The sequence below is a fragment of the Sander vitreus genome, chromosome 17 (assembly GCF_031162955.1).
Source record: "Sander vitreus isolate 19-12246 chromosome 17, sanVit1, whole genome shotgun sequence".
NCBI lineage: Eukaryota > Metazoa > Chordata > Actinopteri > Perciformes > Percidae > Sander > Sander vitreus.
In genome coordinates, this window is record NC_135871.1 from 18035603 (window position 1) to 18051913 (window position 16311).

Here is a 16311-nt window from a genome sequence, read left to right on the forward strand (position 1 = left end):
TTTAAGGTGTTTACTTGTCACTTTGAGGAAATGCAAAAATGTGAAGTCATGTGAATTCATACTCCTGTCACTTGCACTTGTATTTCATGGTACCGAGCCACACCATTTCCGATAAAAGGTTTTCAGGATCCACTTCACCAATTTTATTGTAACAAAATGAACAACATATAAAATTTATGTCTGCAAGTTGATGGAGGGATGTGAATGCTAAATATGTCTTAGCTGACCCCTAAAAGCAGTATCTGTATTGCAATTTTTAGGCAGGTGCCTTGTTTACTTAGCCTTCTCCTCCGTCTTCCTCTTTTTTCTGTCAATCCACACATTTGAATGACACAGAAAGCACACATTAATGACTTCATGCTGAGTGAGCTGACATGCACTTTGTATAATGGTATTGATACGGAGTTCCAGGTCATATCCTCATGCTTATAATACATCTGCAGTAAACACACTTATGAGACATGCAGGTTTTTGCTTGGATTGTATTTTCCTTTACCTTGAAAAAACATGCAACATACAGTAGCCTACTGCCCAACATGCAGTTATATACAAAAAGACGAAACAGTTACGAACAGAATCTGACTTATTGTTTTACCAATTATTCCGTTTTACCAATTATTCTGCCATAGGAAATGCATCATTTCTGAGAAACAGCATGTCAGATTCGCAGAAGGGTACCAAACAACAAGTCAGCTAAAATTGCTGTTATTTTGAAAAATATCCATTATGATGAACTGATACCTTGGTACTCAGTCAGTTATTCCACATAACTAAATGAAGCCGTTGCTAAATTCAATCATGATGAGGAAAAAACCCAGCTTAACTCCTGATTGAGCTAACAGATAGCAGCTCTCAACAACTTCCATTTCAGCTTTTGACTCTATTGTTATGTTATTTGCTGATTTCTATAAATCTGTTTGTGGTGTTCAGGTTTCACGCCTCCTGGAATGGACAGGTCATCTCCAGACAGCAGTCCAGTACATGGCTTTGTGCGTCAGGCTTCCGTCACCACCGGATCCAACATCCCCATCATCACAGAGCTAGGTAAAGCTGTTTACACCTACCTCAAATACAAATACTGCATGCCATACCCAATATCCTCAGTTCAACTCATTACTCATGGGCAGGCGTAGACTCATAGTGCTGATAATCCAAGATTTAGACATCATGCTGCTACCAAAAGTTCCAACTCATTCAAGGTCAAGTGAACTTGGGGAATGCGTGGTGTGGAATTTTTGTTCACTTTCATGGCGCTGGTAGCTTTGCCCAACTCAAGTTCATATTTGTGAATGATTCCATCTGGATAGCTTTTTTCAAGTGGTGATAATGTTAGCTGCAAGGACTGGAAAAATATCTTTGCTCTGAGGACAATGTGGACAACTGTAACTTGAGGATGTCAGACAGGCATTCTGAGGACTATTGCTACATCTCCTGCAATTTGTCCACTAATGCACAAGAGAAACCTAGCCTGATGGAGAGGGTGAGAGAGGAAAAAGAGAGTGAAAAAAAACTGCCTTGGTTGCAAAATGGGTTCATTTATTAATAACAATGGCAGTGGCTGTATTCCCACTGGTGGTGGGGACTCATGAAACTTTCAGATCTCTGAGGGGCCTTCTAAAGCACCAGAGACTGGCTACTCTGTCTCCCCTGACCCAATTAGGGAGCAATGGAGCATGAGGCCAGCTAAGAAAAGGCCAGAAAGAGAAAGGAGCTACCTAATGTTACTTGTAACCGGGCCAGCCATTACCTGCAGAGGCTCTCCCATTAGACTGCTGACCGCATACGTAATCATCAAAACTAGATGCTATCCATGTTCGAGTCATTGGTTGCCTTCCTTGACTCAAACTCTAGAAGCTCCGGTGTTATGTGCAAAGGAGAGAGTGGCTGCATGTCTTACTGGAACCACATACTGTAATTAAATTGTCATATGTTCAGTTTACAGCGCCAGGAGCAGATTAAGGTCTAGTTGGAACATAAAAACTCAGCTCATCTGAGTTGCATGATCAATTTTGTTTGTGTGGTGTGTAAAGTAGGTGTGTTTATAGACTATGTTTATCCCTTTCACTGTCTTACCGTGAAATAATTTATTGTTGTTGTAGTGGTATAGCGGCGTGACAGCTCTGGCTTTGTATCTACTGTGCTCTCTAATCCAGGGTGCTTTACTTTTAGATCCTGGACAACCATGAATGAATCGGAGTAAATCCCAGGGTTGACACGAGTAGTCTGAGACAGCGAAATGCCTTTATTGCAGTCTTTGAAACAGTTTCAATAACGACACCATTTCTCCCCTTCCCTGCACTGTCTCATCACCATTAGCTAAACCTGGCAAACTACTGCCATTGGTTTCATTCAGTCAGGAAAAAAAAAGTGGAACCACCATACAAATGATAACAGAGCTGGGTAAGCCGAGCCTTTGTCCTCTGCTGCCGCTGTTCCCTCGCTCCACTGCTCAGATCCTCATCAGCTTGTCTTGATTTATCTGGCTGCAGTCAAGGCCCTCGCTGCTCCCATGGCTTCACTTTGAACACATTTTTAGTCTTCGTTCTGGTTGAAATTGACTGTCTTGTTTTGGCCCCTTTTTAATGATTCTTTTTTTGTTTTGTTTTGGGGGTATTTTTTCTTCCCTCCAGTTGCGTTTGCAGAGCATCGCTAGGCTTTTGATCATGCTCAGTCTGTCCTTGTGGCTGTTTTCATAGCAACACCCCCCTGCTCCTCACCCCCGTTCCTCCTCATCCAAACAAACACACACACACACACACACACACACACACACACACACACACACCAATTCACTCCTTTGGCCCAGGCCTGTTTGCATCAGCCCCTTGTCTCTTTGACTGACATTTCTGTTCCACAGCGCACAGGAAGCCGCTGAAGAAATCAGATTCCCAAAACAAAAAACTCAAGATCAAACCATTTTTTAAGCTGTTTATTTATTTTAAAAATGTATTTTCCAGTTTATTTTTTTCTCCTCCAGACCATGTCTCTGAAGCTCAGATATCGGGGAAGTCAAACAAAAACTTATGTGATGCTGCTAGAAACACAATCTAAGATAAAAAGACAAGCACTTCACTGCCCGGAGCACTTTCATACATGAGAGACGAAAAGTATTTGTTGTTTTCATTCACACTGCAATTTATTTCATTTAGTAGACCTGATTTATTAGTATGGAGTGTGTTTTTATTATACAAAAAAGTGTGTTGTCACCTGGCTTTAATTTGACTTTCAGGGATAAGGTAAATATTTGAGATGTATTTCTATAAAGGTGATGATGTGATGTGCACATTCATCGTGGAAAACTCTGGAAAACATAGCATGAATTTAAAAGTGCATGGTTTTCTCATGTGACATATTAGCCATTGTTGAAGTCTCACTTGTTTTACCTTATTTACTGGATCAAGACCTATATGCAGGTCACACAGTCCACAGACTGGTCACTATCTCTTGAGAATTTGTCGGTTTGTGTGCTTTACGTTATGTCAAAATACAGTGGCTACTGAGGTGCTAATGTAGAATAAGTGTATGATTTATTCAGAATTGGGGACTTCTACAATGGTTATCACTGTGTATGCAAAATATTTTTTTCTTAAGTCGTGGTTTGTCTTTATGTATCAAATGCACCCTGCATGTGATATACAGCAGATTTAATATTCAAAATGTTAAATACTTTCTCAAGTCAAAAACACCTTTTTCACCTTCCGGTACAGAGAACATATTTAGATTATTTCTAAACTGACTGAAAGGTAATTCAGTCAACAGTAATTAAGGGTCATTCAAAAACACAGCAATTGTTTGAAGAAGAAATATCTTGTAGTTAAAAATATGTGCAGAAGTTTAGAAGCAAAATATAATGTGCATCTAATGTTGCATTATATTGCAAGCCTGGATCAATACCCATATACCTGAGATGTTTCTGTTACATTACCATGATATATATATATATATATATATATATATATATATATATATATATATATATATATATATATATCATGGTAATGTAACAGATATGTAACAGATATATATATATACACACACACATATTTTTAAATGTAATAAACAAAGAACTCTCAGGTGTGTTGGTGTGTGTGTGTTTGGCCCATGCCTCTTCACAGTGCCTGTCTCTAACTCCCTCCCTCCCCTCTCTCAGTGAACGACTCAAACGTTCAGTTCCTGGACCAAGATGATGATGACGACCCAGACACAGAGTTGTACCTCACTCAGCCCTTCGCCTGCGGCACCGCCTTTGCTGTCAGTGTACTTGACTCCCTGATGAGCGCGGTGAGTTCTCAAACACACTTTACACTTGCTGTGTTGGAGTGTTTTTCAAAATCACTTTTCAAAATTATAAATTTTGCAAACAAATTTCGACTTTCCATGTTTGGATCCTATAACAGAGTCATATTCAGAATTTCTAAAAGATAAAGTTAAGAGAAGTTTCACACAGAACACATAGGGATGCTGTGCCCACTGGGTAACAATTGCATGTTGTTGCACTGGTAGAAACATCAGGATGAGCAACTTTGAAGTGAGTCAGACTCGAAAAATGGACCTGAGAAAACTTTAGGAGGTAGTGCCCACAGAATGAACATTGCTTTTGCTTTTTTGGTAGTGGTGACTCTACAATTCTGTTATTTCACATTCAATTAGAAACCTATTTTCAAATACTCAAGTTTATGGTTACTAAAGAAAACTATTTCAGACATATCAGTAGTTAATATTAAAGAGTAGCTAATCTTAGACTATGAGATGTAATGCTACTCCAGTAAAGAAAAGGGGGGTAACCTTAGCAAAGAGTTTCAGTTGATGCACAATTTTGTAATTTTAAGTAGGTAGACGTTGGTAAATGAAATGGTACAGTACATTCATCAAACATGCCTACCAGCTCCACTAACATCAACATGTAAATAGCTGGCATCACAACTCAACTAAAGTATTATGTATTCAACTTTTAAGAGCCTATTTAGATCTTTTAACAAAATAAGTGTTGAAGTTTAGCGTAATGGCGATGACACAAGCTTAGCTGTAACAGGCTAAAGAAACATCCCCCACCCCCTCTCATGCCCAACTGTAGTTTTCCCTTTGGTGCTGTGATGGCTTAATTCCAGGAGCCCTCTCAGTGAGTGAGGGGTTAGAGGGGCGTGCAGAGCTGAGCTGAGCGGGGAGTAGAGCAGGCGTCAGCTGTAGTCTGGCACTGGTCAGAGGTGAAGCCAGCTAATGGACAGTGCTCATCCATCATGAGGCTATGCAGGCCTGTCAGGGGCCCGGGGAGAGGAGCTGCCGCTCTGGCCCGGCTGCCGAGTGACATCGGCTGTCTTCACACACAGCAAAATCAGGTCCTGATCGGCTTGAAGGACAAGAGAACCTGACATCCGCAGAGCGCAGTCAAATCGTTGTTTCAGAAGCGGACATCATACAGTGTGTAGGTCAGCGTTCCCAGAGGAAAGAATAGTTGAACAACCTGTTTTATTTAACATGATGATCCCACATCTAGTATGGTTATCAAAATGTCATTGTTTCAATGTCTCTCTCAAATTTGATACATTTATGCATATTTGCCTTAACCTAACTACGAGATTTTTCTTACAGTAAATAACTAAAGGGTTTTTATTTATAATAAGTATATCACTTATCTTAAATAAAACAAGAGTGACGTCTCCACCCCGAAACAGTGGAGAGGAATGGGCATTTAAAAATGCAACAGCAACATTTCTTTCTTTGATTGTGTTACTCTGTCTGGATAATCCACAGAAAACGCTATTGTGTCACGACTATTGCTTCCGTTGTAAAGATATCCAATAAAAACTTTACACAGCGAGGTCTTTGGATTATCCAAAGTAACAGAAATGCAAAACCTGTGAAGGCATGTTTCTGTTGAATTTTTAGAACATAATTAATCAATGTTAGAAATACAACAAAAACAATTCCATTCCCAGTTTTAAATGGGTAGAGGCAGAAGTCTCGAAGACAGAATATCTAAAAACCTGAGCAAATAAGACCAAAACTATTTGCATGGCTACATACCACTGGAGGTAAATGAAAATAGTTTTTTGTAATTTTGGTTAACTGAGCCTTTAAAGCTACTGAAAATACGGCATCACAGGAATGGTGCACAAGACAGTGAGTTCTCTGTAGTCTTTCCTGGTGTTTTTTCTCACCACCCATTCAGCTCTATGTGAAGAGACAGGCTGAGGGTCGACTTTCTTCCAACATCTTCCACATCCCTACTTGTGTATCTACTTACAGATATCCCCCCTCCCTCTTCTCCCCAGACATACTTTAATGATAACATCCTCACGCTGATTCGGACGCTGGTCACAGGGGGAGCCACACCAGAGCTGGAGGGCCTGTTGGCTGAGGAGAATGCCCTCCGAGGTGGTTACAGCACACCGCAAACACTGGCCAACAGAGACAGGTGTCGCGTCGCCCAGCTAGCCCTCTACGACGGGCCATTTGCCGACTTGGGGGTAAGTGGATGTTTAAGCGAAGATGACACGTTTTGGCACTACCCAGCAGCACACATCTGGCCGCCTCCGCTCCTCGCGGCCCTTAATCCGATGTGAAGAACAGTGATCACGCAAAGCAGGCCTTAGTGGGTGGAGAGGGAAGAGGGCTTTAGAGAGAACAATGAATTCCAAGTTTAATTGGTTCCATCCTTGTTTTTACAGGTTTTTGTTATTGTTATTCATAACTTCCAATACCGAAGTAATTTTGTTTTTTCTTGGATGAATTTTGGCATAATTTAAAAACATTGCTGATATTATTATTATATTCACTTCTAAGCAAAGTACCCTTAGCAATGCAGAACATTGAATTTTCACTTCAACTTTACAAAGAATGACATTTATGGCCACTGATCCAGATCCTCAGGGTAACCTACTCACTCACTGATGATGTCTTTGTTCTGTTGTTCTTTTGTTCATCAGGATGGCGGCTGCTACGGGGATTTATTCTGTAAAGCACTGAAGACGTACAACATGCTGTGTTTTGGAATCTACAGATTAAGAGACGCTCACCTCAATTGCCCAAGCCCGTGTACAAAACGGTACAATTTCTGCCTTTGACTTTTCACTGAATATTTAGGATTATAGATAGAGTACTTTATTCATCCCAAAGGGTCAATTGTGCAGTGTTACAGTAGCTACTTCACATAAATCACAAAAACAAATTAAGTAGGTGAGAAACAAGGCCTAATTATTACAATATTACAATATTATTACAATAGACTAAAATAAAATTACAATAGACTGAAGATAGAACAATAACATTAACTCTAACATGTAGGCTACTCAATATATACTGTACAAGGATGGTCATTCTGTAATATACTGTTATATACAGTAATATAAAATGTACATTAGTGCAAGTCAAGTAAATATTGCTCCAAGCTGTACAGTGCTTCTTGAATATTAAACAGAATTAAGTATGTCCTGTTAAATAAACATATATGTCTCCATCTAAACACATTATTCATTTAATATACATGACCTCTTGTTAATTACTATATAATATAATGTACATTGCAGTATATTTTCTATTTTGTATACATTTTGTTGCTTCATAATTCACACATGAATATGCATGTTTATATTTACATATCAAATTCTAATTTATTTCTGTACAAAATGCTTAAGTTTAACCTGTGGAATTTTAAAGTTCTAATCTTAAAGTTTTGATAATTTTTTTTCTCATACATTTATCCATATTGCTCCTTCCTTAAATGTTCTAGTGATGAAGTATACTCAATATGTGCCTTTCTTTGATGTATCCTTCACTATTTGCTGCTTCCCCACAAGGATCATAAAAGTTTAATCTTGTCTAACATTTGTTTTCTGGGCAGGTATGTGATCACGAACCCACCGTATGAGTTTGAGCTTGTGCCCACAGACCTGATATTCTGCCTCATGCAGTTCGACCACAATGCAGGCCAGTCCCGGACAAACTTGTCCCACTCTTCCCACTCCTCCCATTCCTCCAGCAAAAAGAGCTCCTCTGTCCACTCCATCCCGCCCTCCAACCGGCAGAACCGCAACAGTAAGACCCGGGAGGCCCGCGACAAACAGAAGTACGTGGACTCATGTGTCCTGTAGAGTTTTGTCTGCATGCTTAGTGTTTTATACCTGATAAGTTGTGTGTGTTTGTGTGCAGACTGTCGATATATAGACTGATAAATACTTTGTATTGTGTGCTGGTGGTTTGTTTGTGTGATTTGTGCTCTGCTACCATGCTTAGTGTTACATTGTGCATTTACCTCATAATCATGTGCATGTGGTATTCACTCTCACATCACAGCAATCATAACATGACATGAACAAAATGGTAAACTCACTTTGTGGAAAGCTTATTTACTGTAGTCAAAGACAAGGTCTGTGACATTGTAAACAATAAAACCACTTGTTTGGATGGCACAGCCATTGTGGTTGGAAACAAGCTTACAGTAAAGGTCTCCACCACAGCCAAATAAATTGACATAATACAACACAACACAACACACATTCAGTACCTGGATTCTACCTGTTGTATCTGTCTTAATATTTAGTCATTTTGTGTATAATTCTTAATATTTGTGTAGTAAGTAATTGTTGTTTGTTGGATATTTGAGCGCATTTACCTCACATGATCAGTACGCCTCGATCATGGATGTAATGTTTTGTGATTTACCTACTGTAGCTGAAATTGATTATAGAGCACATTTGGCTGACATTACTGCTACACTGTTACTCATAAGATCGCCCCTCATTAGCAGTGTTGATATTTTTTTAGTGCATCTGTACTGCTTTATTGCATGTCCATGCTGGTAGCCCTCTTTCCTGTTATTTTTGTTATACAATTATAAGATTATTTCAAATTTGGTGAAATATTTTGACCTACATGTTATTTACTCCTTATCCCCCTCCCCCCTCAAAACAAAATACACTTTGAATTTAATTTTCATCTAGGATAATAAAGTAATTTTGAAATCGTGACATATTCGAAAAGCATGCAGATTTGTTATGATTGTACTTAAGTTTTTAAATAGTAGACGGTAAGCCCTCAATACATCTTAAAATTAAGATGTATGATATTGCCTAAATACTGTAGTAGTAACAATAAGTAAGCTTTAGTTGGACTAGTCATTTGTCAGTTGTGTATTGACTGTAAATACTACTCACTTACAGTAGATTACTTACCTCTCTTTCTGAAGTGCAACAAGGATGAATAGAATGGGCCAAGGTATGCAAGTTAACAATTCTGCATGACTTAGCAACCTTTTCCTGGGGTTCTGATCATAACTATGTCCTCTGTGGATATTGTTATGACGAGGGGAGTTTGTTTTATTCATTATGTTATTCAGATGTTATTGAAACCATGCCTCAGTTTAAGTTTTGCTTTCACCTGGAAAGCAAATTGTCTGCTGCTGCTCCTGCCCCCTCCCTGCCGTGATCAGGACCATCTCCACATTGCATGAGGTTGAGACAAAACCCCCCTTTCTTTGTGCCTTTACCTCAGTTTTTCCCTTGATGATATGAGTTTTCTTTTCCTCCAGACAAATCCTTTTTTCGCATTGTTTCTTTCCTTCATTTATCATGCCTTTTATGATTTATTTCAACTTGAGATGGTTTGCATTGTGTGAGAGGTCTGTGTGTTTGCACATCTTCCCTCCTATTAAATGCTAATGATTGTACCAGACTTTTAGATCTAATACTTATGCTCTCGTCGAGTAGGTTATTATTGCACCAGCATCGGCATAAATCACAGTAACATGTTGCCTGACTGTATAAATCGAAATCATAGCTCACATGTAGGTCAGACTGATTCAAATCCCCCGATGCAGCCAATTGCTTACTTCTTCACAGAACTTTAAGAAAGTGTGTCCAGCCCTGTGCCATCGGTCACACCAAGAAAGTGGGAGGTGTGACCAATTTAAAGTCTAAATTGAAGGGGGATATGAGTCTGTAAGTTACCTCCTTGTAACCCTGTGCACCTGATATGGTGGTTTGAGGCGACATCACTAAGTTCACCGTATCAGCAGCAGACTCTGGAGAGAGATGGCAGACATCTTGCTTCACCTCAGGCATAATTCTACACATCAAATGTCTGTGCTGTAACACACGGCCCTACAGCATTAAGCTTGCTGACACACACACACACACAGGCCTGCACAAATGAATCTCCACACATGCAAGCCTGCATGTACATGAACACGCATTCACACACACACACACACACACACACACACACACACACACACGAAAATGAGGATACAAGGATTGCTCCACATAGCAAAGTTAAAATTTAATATTACAACTTCACCCAAAAGGAAGTGACATCTTGAATGGCATTGCAGATGCCTGTAAAGTGCTAGGAGAGAGTTTACAAACTTCTGACAGCTGGCATACACCTTTCCATTTCCTCAGAAACATTGCTTACTTAAACATGAAGAGATTCCCTCTAAAATGACATATCCAAATCTTCCAAGTCTCTTCCATCACATAATGACTGTCAGAATGAAAGTAAAGCCTACAATGAATGTGACTGTTTCGGATACAGTTTTATGTGTAAATTATTAGTTAGCTTAAAGGGTCAGTTTATTCAAATTACAACATATTTCTATTTTCATATATTCAAATATTCAAATATTCATTTTTCCAGGTTTTGAGATATTTTTCTCAGAGATTTTTGCCTCCATCCCAACATAATGGAAGTGAATGGAATTTTGTTTGTGGTGCTAACAGTATTGAAGAATGACATTCAGCAACTTTGCTTTCCAGAAACAGTGTCTCTGCTAAAATATAGTCAGACAGAATGTGTTTGGGGCAAATAAGCATCGATCACAAATAATTCAGGTTTAAAGAATGACCTTTACATCTGAATGTTGTAAGTAGAGCTGATAAATATGCACAAAGACAGTCACCAAAGTACTATATTATCCCTAAGACTGTACAGACGTTAGCTGTAGTTTGCTAGCAACATATGAACAGTCGTGTGTGTCATCTCAGAATTCACCAGGAACTCAGGCCCTTTGATTATTTTCCTCCAGTTTTTCTTCTTTGTTGTTGTTTATATACACTACACACAGAATTAAGTAATTTTTCATTTACTTGTGTGCATGTTTCTTCACCTCAATTTGTGCAGCCCCAGTTGAACCAACGATTTCCTTCTCTTTGCACCTTGAAGGGAATCTAGTTTGGATAATCCACAGAACCAGCTTGAGAGCTTTCTTCATGACTACTTCCTTCGTAGAAAGCAGTTCCATTGAAAACTGGGGACACTGTTGCTATGAGCATCACAAACTAAATTTCATTCTCCTACGTTGTATTATGATTGCATCAGAAATCTCTCTCAAAATCGGCTAGATAGCAGGAGGAAGTGAAAAAGTTTTATGTAATATGGCGGACCTGAACCTGTAACACTTAAGAACTGAACAAGACCCTTAGGATGATATCTTTGTTATCTAAAATGGAGTATTCTGACAGATTATAGCCTTACATCTACTTACACAACTGTACTTGATTACACAATGCCACCATGTCAACACCATGACATTCAAATTGGCTCAGTGCACCAGAACACAGACTTAACTGGACGTCACGGTTTGATGCTAATCACAAAGAATGCCATGCAAATCTACCACTTAAACTGAGGCAGTATGGTTGTAAGTAATCCAACGTTGCATACTTTTTCAAACTAACTTTGTCTTCTCTTCTTTCTCTCTCGTCTTCAGAAAAGAAATGGTTTACAGATGAACCAGAAAATGCCTACCCACGGAATATTCAGATCAAGCCCATGAGCACTCACATGGCCAACCAAGTCAACCAATACAAATCCACTAGTAGTCTGATTCCACCAATCAGAGAAGTTGAAGATGAATGCTGAACACAGGGTTTTCTTGCTGACTCACCAGGCATCTGTACGCTCTTTCAAAAGAGATGGGAGATCACTCATGGAGGATTGATGATGATGATGATGATGATGATGATGATGATGATGATGATGATGATGATGATGATGATGATGACGACAGGGATGTTGAAAACTGACACATTTCTCTTCACTCATTCTTCTAATCAAGGGTTGGACAGAAACCCAAACTAGAAGGGACCTCCCCTTGTGTATACCTTTAATGTTACTTCCATGCTCTTGGACATAGTTTTATTTATTAATGTATCCATAGTGATGTACATAATGACAATCAAATAAGGATTGTACAGCCCCTTCCCCCTAGCACTTTTTGGATTTATTTTAAGAATTGAAAAAAAAGAGTACTTCCTGTAATTCTTTGCAATAGTTCACCTCTTCGTGTGACCAGACCCCATTGCTAAGGTGACTGGTTATTGGAGGATGAGGGTTGCAGCGATAAAATGTTCATATCATCTCCCAAAGATCCACCCAGATGCGTCACGTCAAACCAGCTGGATTCATCAACTTCATATCCCTTGGCTTTTGTTCTATTTGCACTAAAACTGAACAAGTTTCTTTTGACAGAACAACTGGAACCATCAGACCCCCCTCCAATAAAATGTCTCTGAGGAGATGAAGGAATGAAGAAAGGAAGAGGGAGGGAGGGCTGCTTGGCTTCGAAAGCATACTAGTCTTGTTCTTGGGTTGTTTTACATCATGTCATTGCTTAAGGTTTGCTACTTCACTGTTGAGTGAGTGAGAGCATTCCACTCCTGCTGAACAAAATAATCTTTCATAACAGTAGTCTAAAAACTCGAAGAATGGTGCAGTGTTGGTGTATACTGGCTGAAAGAGAACTCTACCTGTACCTGCTGTATGTATCTGCTGATACGTCAGATCATAAAGCCTGTGACTCTGTTTGAAGCGCCTATCGCATGATATGTGCCTGAGCCCCCTTCTTTAACAGATACAGTGCGGTTGATCAACATGTGTACATGGGAAGGATGAAAAACAACCTACCCTTGTCCTTCATGTGTTCAGGAGCATTTACGTTATGTGCACGCTGTGTCTGTGTGTGTGTGTGTGTGTGTGTGTGTGTGTGTGTGTGTGTGTGTGTGTGCATCGCAGCCACTCGTCCTGATCAGTGGTCTCATCTCCTCCATCGATGGTGCACCTTTAAAGGAACAGCATATGGAAACTTTGCTCTAAAAATGAAAGTCATTTTAGACAAAAAAAGAGTAGACGAGTCTAGAGGGTTTGGATCTACAAACAAAATTATTATGTTGCATCAAAAATCTGACCAAAATCCCAAACTATGATTGAGCCAAGCTAACACGAACAGCAGCTGCGTGTCCACCGTTGACGCTTTGCCGTGATATCTGCGGCAGAATTTGGGATCACAAAGAGTGATGTATTTTCTGAATGTTTCGTCTGTTACAAAAAGTACATGTCTGAGGAAAGAAATGCCACATATTGCATAAAAGTGGGCTTCAATGGGTCCTCCTCTGATCAAAACAACTGCCTGGCACAGGGTTGGCACAGAGGCAGTAAAGAGCTTGGATGTTCTCTGTTGCCAATCCAGATGTCACACGCCTCAAAACTCTCAGGAGTTAAGCTGCTATGTTCGGTCCTCTCACATGGGGAAATGCTCAAACATAGATGGGTGGAAATGCAACACTGCACACAGACTGCTAATAAGGATACTGCAGAGGAACCAGTGTTCTTTATGCTAGCCTGTGTGCAACATGAGCGTGTATTTTGCACGTTTAGGCACTGTTAGATCCAAATCCAGCTGGGATAGTGATGGAGGATTGAGGCGTTAGCCTTGTACTCCTAATACATACACTTCATGCAAATATGTAGTTGGAGTCATACATTTAAACATAATTATTTTGTATCCATAAACATAATCAATTTATACTTATTTTTCTAGACAAGAACCAAGTGAAAAGTACTACAGGAGATTAAAAGACTAAAATAATATCTTTTACCTACATATCAAAGGATTTTGTCTTGGACTATATCACCCCTCTGCGCCCTCTTTAACAACTGCATCACTGGAGCCAATAAAGCTTAGACTAGCTTGCATTGTGAAACCACCGTCTTCAGCCTGGCAGCTCAGCTATAGAGACTGTTGGATGCTTGTAGAAATAGATTAAGACTCATCTGACTCCTCTAGATGCACAGATGAGCCATATCTATTAAATAATGTGTCTACTGCTAAGCATCCCTAGCTGCAAACATTCAGACGGAAAGATAGGTGAAAAGGAGTATATGGTTATGGTAAAAGGTGTATTTAGATGGAGAGCAGAACAGAGTGGTATTAATAACGTGAAGATCATAGAGTCGCTTTCTCTATGTGCAGGCCAGAACTGAATAACTTTCATTAGTTCTGTTTGACCTAAATTAGGTCTCTAGTGTGGAGGAAGAGTGTGTATTTTACACCTAAGCACAGTGTGCTGGTGTTTTCCACAAAATCAGATTTCAAATATGACAGGGAGACACAGTAGTTTATTGCAGCGATTCTTCTCTATAGGCTATAAAGAAAAATGAAGTTAAAAAAAAATTGGAATATGGAAAACATAATATTGTGCTAAATATGTTTGTGTAAATTCAACCCATTATATAAACCACATTTCTTTTTCAAATGAAATGATCTGAGCTTCAATGTCCGTCTATTGGGTGTGTTGCAAATATACTGAAGCCTCATACACATTGTCCTGAAGTGAACTTTTGAACTGTGATTACATTGTTGTCACACTTTGTAGCAAATAGATTTCTTTTCAGAAAATATGTGAGTAAAATGTATGTATAATTGGGTTGGTAATGGCAACTTGCTAGCCTGAACACTAAGGAACTATTAATATTTGATAATGGCATTAACTTATTATACATAGAATCGACAAACTGATTGTTATGTTGAAAAAAAGACAAATCTTGAAAATAAAATATCCTGGTTTCTTGTGGGAGAATATTAAGTAGGAAAAGTCAGGCGGAATTTGATGTGGTTTATCAGCCATTACAAAGAAGAAGGTAGCACCAATTCAGCAGAGGTTATCAAAAGAGAGAACATCCTTAATTCCCCTGTTTTTATTACTTTGTGTTATTACAGGGTTTACATTCCATTTTGTCAGCTTGTCATCTGTCACAACTGCTTCTTATTTGTTTACAGAGTATTTTATTAGGGTACTTAAACATAGCATTGTTCAGAAATAAAACGGTACATGCTGCAAACTGGCATTAACATAAACTCACAAAGTAATGCACCATTTGTTTTCCTTATGCTTGATTACTGTGCTTTTTCTACCTGAACCCTCATTGTGCGACTCATTCAGGCTGGCATTATTCACAACACTGGACTGAAATTTCTCTCCTTCCTACACCTTGTCATATGTCTCTGTTAGATGTTTTAGGTCTTTGCATTGTATACCTCTAAAGTTTTTTAGAGTGTTTTTGAAGTGCCATGAAGAGTTTAGTTAAGCAAGCATCCTTCAGTCATTCTGGGACACAAGCTCGCTTTGAGGGAGCTGAGTCCAAGTGTTTTCCACTATGAGAACAGTGTAATGTACTGGCATGGAGAACATCCAAGCCATCAATGCCTCCATACCAGTATAGTGCCAGGCAATGCAGAAGGTCAAGAGGAGGGCCCATATTAAGTCCCACTATAGCGAAAAGTGGCATTCAGGAGGCCTGAGAGACAGCTGGGGCAGATGGAAACCCCGGTCATCATACCACACATATCATCTGCGCATATGGATGACTGAAAGATGCACATAGAGGCACATGCCTGTAACATCAGATGTGTTGTTGTCTACTGAACAAAACAAAGACTATGATGCGGCATACGTTACTGTTACAGTATGTTGCATTATTTTTGTTAATCTATTTTTTGCTGTAAAGGATGGATATAATAACTTATTTGCTGGGAATTGTACTAGATATAATAGAACATATAAAACTTATGGGGATGGGAGGTGGGTCTCAAGTCTTAACAATACATTAATATTGCATTCAGCAATTTTTGTTTTTAAAAAAAAAAATAGAAAAGTTGCAATTTTTGTTTATTACTTTTGGCTGCCTATCAGTTCAGGAACAATTCAGGACATTGTTCTTGCGTATCACAGATAGGATTTATTGGCACATCGTCATTGCAGCAAACAGGAGTTTGACATAGCAGTCTAATTAGTTTGGATGTGTTCTAGATATGATGGATAAATGGATTATTTGATGGTGCTGAGTTGATCTACCTGACTCTGTCAAATATAATCTGCTGATAAATATACTGTCTTGTACAAAAAGGTTGTACATAGATTGTACATGATTTCTTTTTGTATTTTCTCAAATTAAAATGGATGTATTTGTGTTCTAAATCTGGAAACTCTCCTCTTTTTATTTCAACTACAAAGCAATGTTTTCCTCTATTGTTGTACT

At 39.0% G+C, this 16311-nt stretch overlaps 1 protein-coding gene across 5 annotated transcripts in view; it reads left to right on the forward strand.

Annotated features, from left to right (window-relative positions):
• The window catches only part of LOC144532418 (calcium-activated potassium channel subunit alpha-1a), a 135386-nt gene extending 119459 nt beyond the window's left edge, over positions 1–15927 (forward strand). For 2 of the 5 annotated variants that reach the window (XM_078273147.1, XM_078273148.1), the window contains 7 exons: positions 931–1044; positions 4151–4281; positions 6273–6467; positions 6927–7045; positions 7841–8065; positions 9185–9213; positions 11705–15927. In XM_078273147.1, coding sequence (XP_078129273.1) covers positions 931–1044; positions 4151–4281; positions 6273–6467; positions 6927–7045; positions 7841–8065; positions 9185–9213; positions 11705–11856 — 965 coding nt within the window. In that variant the 3' untranslated portion in view covers positions 11857–15927. Of the gene's footprint in view, positions 1–930; positions 1045–4150; positions 4282–6272; positions 6468–6926; positions 7046–7840; positions 9632–11704 lie in introns of those variants that run through there. The other 3 variants (XM_078273144.1, XM_078273146.1, XM_078273145.1) reach the window with 2 other exon arrangements.
• Positions 15928–16311: the final 384 nt, after the last annotated feature.